Source organism: Enhydra lutris, unplaced genomic scaffold (assembly GCF_002288905.1).
Source record: "Enhydra lutris kenyoni isolate GAN:26980312 unplaced genomic scaffold, ASM228890v2 scaffoldscaffold4, whole genome shotgun sequence".
NCBI classification, from domain to species: domain Eukaryota; kingdom Metazoa; phylum Chordata; class Mammalia; order Carnivora; family Mustelidae; genus Enhydra; species Enhydra lutris.
Window position 1 is genome coordinate 36,544,858 of NW_019154088.1, and position 5,829 is coordinate 36,550,686.

The following is a 5,829-nucleotide window of genomic DNA, read 5'->3' on the forward strand; positions in this document are numbered from 1 at the left end:
CAAGGGGAAAGAATGGCAGGTAATATTTGAGTAATTGAGCTCAAACATATTTGTTTTTCACATCAGGGCAGTTGGACCCCAAGATTTGTAATGCCACAAGGTCATGTTGCATACTAAGTTAATGAAGTCTAGTCCATTGTATTAGAACAATGATACAAAGACAATCTACTTTAAGACAAAGCATGTGTACACACAGAAATATGCACACACAGATATAGATAATTTTAGATATATTTATAATTATAGATACAGATAATTTACAGTTCAGTTCATTTATTAAGAGATAAGAGATTAGATAAGATTCTTATAAGATTATAAGATAAGATTCTTATAAGATTATAAGATTCTTATAAGATCTTATAGATAAGATTCTTATAAGAGATAAGAGATTAGATAAGAGATAAGAGATTATTCAGTTAAGAGATTATTAAGAGATTATTCAGTTCATTTATTTATTTCAGTTCAGTTCATATATGTAACTATTTTTCAAGTTACAAAATAAAGGATCATATATTCTGTTCATATAGTTACCTTCTTACAGAAAGGTCATGTAATAAAGAGTGAGGATAAAACACCACAACTGAGGTGAACTGAGGCACACTCTGACAAGTTAGGGATATTGAGTAAGGCATTACTTACCTGATTTTAGTCTCTTGTGAAATGATTTTATTTAAAATTCCTTCAAATGTTAATTCTAATTCATTTGTGATTTTATTTTATATATGACATATATTTAATATATGAAGCAAATTACCTGCTACTTTACTCCTCTAATGTCACAATACCATATATACTTTATATATGTATTTTATACATTGTACACTTAAGAACATCAAAATGGTCCCATGAAAACATAGTGCAAACTTCCTATTTTCATTCTTCCTGGTTACTAGGCTTGTTTTTCTCTCTGCATGTCACAACCCTCACACATTTCGTCTTAAAGTCTTAGCATACTATAGAAGTGGAATCTTTTTTAGGGGTCTCAACTCCACTAGATAATGATTATTACAACTTAATTGTTTTTTAGATGAATGTGTCATTTAGATTACTTTCTAATGCTCCAAGTCATAAGAAGATGATAAACATTTGTATTTACCACTGACTTCTTATGCTATTAATTCTTAGGGAGAGCTGTTACCATGACTGTTATTATAAACATTCCAAGATAGGCATGTATGGTCACTGCACACACTTTTTAAAAGGGAGGTAAGGAAATAGTTTGGAATTCAAGTTTTTTTTCATGAAGTAAAGAGTGCATGAAAACCTAGCAACTTTGGAAGAAATCCAGCTCATTTTTGCTTTAATGCACCCAGAAGATTTCAAATCAATACTTAGCATTAACGTTTTAATTGGAAATTAACATTGCCATAATTGGAAGTGAGGATCAGCATCCTGATGCTTAGGAGAGGGCTACTTGGTTGGGAAGGTCATTACACTGGAGAGCAAATGTTGGAAAAGGAAAACACAAATCATTTGTTTCCTTGAGCAAGGACACACAGTAAACACTTGAATTGGTGGTCAACTCTAATTTGCTTCCAGAGCCAGCTACTCTGGCAACACTACAGGTTGGATTTATAGCTGAGCACATAAGTAGCAGTGACTTTGAAAGCAAAGTATAAAAGAACTAGGAGAAAGGTTGCTGGTTGTTAAAGATCGACTCTTCGTTACAAGAACTTGACGATTTCCCCCTCAATCTGAGAGAAGGAGGTGCCCTTGTTTCTATGCTCAGCATGTCCCTCAGCTGTTTTTCCTAAATAATCAATCCTCCAGAAGACCAATGATATCTGAGTGTGGGTTATCAACAATCCTTTATTTTTTTCCTGGGAACTTCAAACAAATATATGTCCAGCCTGAAGGAAGCAGACAGTTTCCTTTCCATGTTGGTTAATTTTTTTTTTTAATTGTACTGTTCTCTGTTTGCTTCCCATATCTCAAAAGTCCAACCACTTCTCCAAATCCCCCAGAATCAACACAAGTAAATACCACTCCCCAGTAGGATTCCGGCCCCCAATCCCAGCATAAGGCACTTTGACATCTTCCATCTTCAGGAAATGAGTGTCTAGTTCAGATTTGGCTCCTTAGTGGAGTAGAGGGAATTTGGGGGAAGGGGATTTCCTATAAGAATAGTTAGTCCCATAAATAAGGGACTTCTCCCTTTTCATTGAAAGTGAAAAACTCTGCTCTGAAGTGCCCATTGTTCCATTTCCCTATGTGTCACCAGAGCCAAGAGAGGACCCTGTCTGGGAGGCGCCCTCTGCTCTGTCCCGCAGACTAGAGGCCCCCACCTTCACCCCATTGTCTGTGCAATGTACAGAACTGGAACGCAGAGCAGCGGCTTCAGTATCACTCTCCATGCCCCGCTGGGTCAAGGGTTCCTTTCTCGGCTGGGAGGAAGGGCTTTTGTGGAAGCACAGTTTGAAAAGCCCCAGTACTGTCATGGTCAAGATAACCAACACTACGACCGCTATGCTCACAAGTATGAAGACCACGGTGGAGGAGGAGTCGAAAGTTTGGGGAATGGCAGAAGAAGACGTGGAATTAAACTTGGGAGTCACACTTCCTGAAGAGGTGGTGGCGGCCTGTGAGCTGGCTTGAGGGGAGATCGGAAGGGTAGACGTCGTGCTCTGTGCTCCCCAGTGAGGAATCTCGGGAATAGATGATGCTGAACTGCCTTGTCCAGGGACATGGGGTATATCTGCTGGCTTCTCCTTTACCGTGGGTGCCCATGTTCTCTTCGGGACGGGGCTGGCAGTAGCGGCCGGCCTGGTGGGCACCTCGGTCACCTCAGGGGCCAGCTGTCCTTCCCCACTGGTTACACAAGAGCGTTGGTCTTTCCCCAGCACGAAGCCCGCGGCGCACTCGCAGGCAAAGCCTCCCAAGTCGTCTAGGCAGTTAGGGAGCTCCGCGCATTTGCCAGCACGGAGGTACCTCCCGGGACAGGGACAGAGCTCAGCCCCGGAGGGTATCCCGTCCCAGCGCGCACTGACCGCGTCCGCGATGCAGGTGGCTGTGATGGAGAGCTGCCCGGGGCAGAGCGCACTCACCTTGGTCCCTGGAGGACTGAAATCCAGCGCCGCGCTGGACAGCTGGAAAGGCGCGCGGTAGCTCAAGTTAGAGGCGGCCCCGGGGCGCGGAGCGGGGCACAAGCCCTCAAACTTGTACTTGCACAGGTAGCCATTGGCGCGCGAGTGGCATCGCATCTCCTTCCAGCCTGCGGGCTCGACCCCCCGGGTGGCCTGGAGTCCCGCGCAACTCCGAGAGGTGCAGGAGCGTTGGGGTTCCTCCACCCATTGCAGCGTGTCGCTTTCGGACCCACTGGCGTCGGGGGACAGCCAGGAGAAACCCCGCAACGGCTCGTTCTCCAGGGTGCAGTGGGATCGCCCGCGTTCCAGCGCCACCCAGAACAGAAGGTCTTTGGAGCCCCCTCCGGGTCCCGGGCCTGCCCGCAGGAGTGCAAGCACCGCGCGGAGCTCTGCGCCCCCGCGCACGGTGCTGAGCGCCCCGCCGCGCAGACTGCAGGCCTCCTCGGCCGCCAGCCTCTGGATGGTAGCGTGGTGCAGGCTGTAGCAGGCCCCCGAGGCCGAGCAGCCCGCGCGGTCGGCGGTGGGGTGCTCGCCCCAGCCAGGCCGAGGCCAGAAAGCCTGCCAGAGGAGGCACAGGGCGAGCGCCGGCCTCATCTTGGAGGCCCAGGTCCCACAGCTGTTCCCACTTGGATCTGTCCCGCCCAGGGCGCGGAGCTGTCCCAAGAGCGCGGTCACCGCCCCCTACAGCTGGCTCTCCCCCTCTTCCCCCGCCCCACTCCCGCCAGAGCCGTCTACCGCCAAGAATCCCCACCACCCTCTTGGCGGCAAACCTCTTCCCTTAGGCCCCGACAGGAAATGTGTCCCGAGCTCTGGCAGGCCCGGTGCAGCTCTGATTTATTCTGGGGTCAAGAACACAGCTGGCGCCCAGGGCAGTGGGAACACAGTCGACCAGGTCAACCCTGGTCGCTTAGAGCAGGAGAAAAAGAAAGACGTGACTGGGAAGAAACTTATCATCCCCCGCCCCCGGATTAGAAAATTTCAGGAGGTCAGATCCCAAAACACTTTGGTGAATATTGCTAGGAAGGACTGGAAAGGAGGAACTCGCTGACAGCCCACGCCCACCCATTGTGCTTTCTGTGGGGCAGTGGAGTTGGCTTAACAATGGGTAGATGGCTGGCTGCAGTCTTCTCAGGCGGGAGACTGGACGGGGGAAAGAATCTAGCGAGAAATCCCAGCATCTCCCTTGACCACCAGAGGCAGCACTACAATAAGCGCCAGTCTCCAGGGCTCTACTTCTCTGTGCTGCCAAAGGAGATTCCTGTGGGCTAATTGCTAGTGGAAGAATTTAGGGTTCCTTTTGGGTTATCTTAAATGGGTAATCCTGCCTCTTCAGTCACAGCTTGCCTTGAAGTTTATTTTTTGCTTCCATTTGTTTCTCCTTGAAATGGCCATACTCAGGAAAGGAAATGTACTTCTAGGCCTAAATGAAAAATAATGGTCACGGATCTTAACTGTTGTGTAGTTAGGTTTCCTTACCACTTTATTGGTTCTTAACTTTTTCGGGCTTATATGTTCTATAAAAATGAGATGGTGGCCTTATTAATGTGTGAGAACAACTACCCCAGGTGTAACTTTATCTTTGAACTATCTTAATACCATTTTCTCTTGTGATTGAGGACTAAGATTTATATCAGTAAGTTGTAAAAGTCCCCTTTCAGGGACACTAGAGTTCCTATTCTTGAATTATTTATTACATTATAATGCATATTATATACTGTAAAAAAAATACCCTGTAACTTAAAAGATGGGTGAGTCAATCTCTCCAGAGTTCCAGTTTTTTTCAAAAAAACTGAAGGACATTAGGAGAAGGGAAAAATGAAAGAGGAGAAATCAGAGTGGGAGATGAACCATGAGAGACTATGGACTCTGGGAAAGAGAGAGTTTTAAAAGGGAGGGGGGTGAGGGGAAGGGTGAACCTGGTGATGGGTATTAAGGGGGGCATAGATTGCACGGAGCACTGGGTGTTATACACAAAGAATGAATCATGGAGCACTACATAAAAAATAATCATGTACTGTATAGGGACTAACATAACACAATTTAAAAAAACTCAAAAATATAAGCAATTAATTCAATTGGAAGTAGAGAGGAATTAAAGATGAGTAAAGGAAGACAAGTTTAAACATTGCACTGCACTGTTTATGGAAAGATTTTCTTGTTAGCAACTTAGGCAATTCTGTATCATTTTAGGAAATGCATTATCTATCTTGGCTCACAGTGACCAAATATATTGCAATAGAGGTGCAAAGAGTTTCAACTGAGCCCACTTAACATGTATGATGTTTTTGAATATCTACAATCAGAATGAAAGTTGCTACTCTATGACTAATGTATACCACACTTTTAAACTCACTTTCTTGTGCAGAATTAGACTGTTCAGATTTGAGGAGGGGTAGGAAAGAAGGCCTCAGGATCATATCTGTATGTCCCCACCTCATTTTTAAATTTTTTTTTCTTTTCTTAAGGATTTTACTTATTTATTTGACCGACAGAGATCACAAGTAGGCAGAGAGGCAGGCAGAGAGAGAGAGGGGGAAGCAGACTCCCTGCTGAGCAGAGAGCCCAATGCGGGACTTGATTCTAGGACCCTGGGATCATGACCTGACCCTAAGTCAGAGGCTTTAACCCACTGAGCCACCCAGGCGCCCCTCCCCACCTCATTTTCACCACCACTCTCACTCTTCTTTTTCTCTTGGAAAGTCTATGTTTGTTAACAAGTGATAATAAACACATGAATCATCATCAC

General features: G+C 45.6%; 1 protein-coding gene across 1 annotated transcript; it reads right to left on the reverse strand.

Annotated features, from left to right (window-relative positions):
* Positions 1-1,223: 1,223 nt before the first annotated feature.
* On the reverse strand, positions 1,224-3,738 carry LOC111162389 (C-type lectin domain containing 14A). The gene has a single exon (XM_022526780.1). The coding sequence runs from the start codon at positions 3,675-3,677 to the stop codon at positions 2,208-2,210; it is 1,470 nt and encodes a 489-aa protein (XP_022382488.1). The 5' UTR covers positions 3,678-3,738; the 3' UTR covers positions 1,224-2,207.
* Positions 3,739-5,829: the final 2,091 nt, after the last annotated feature.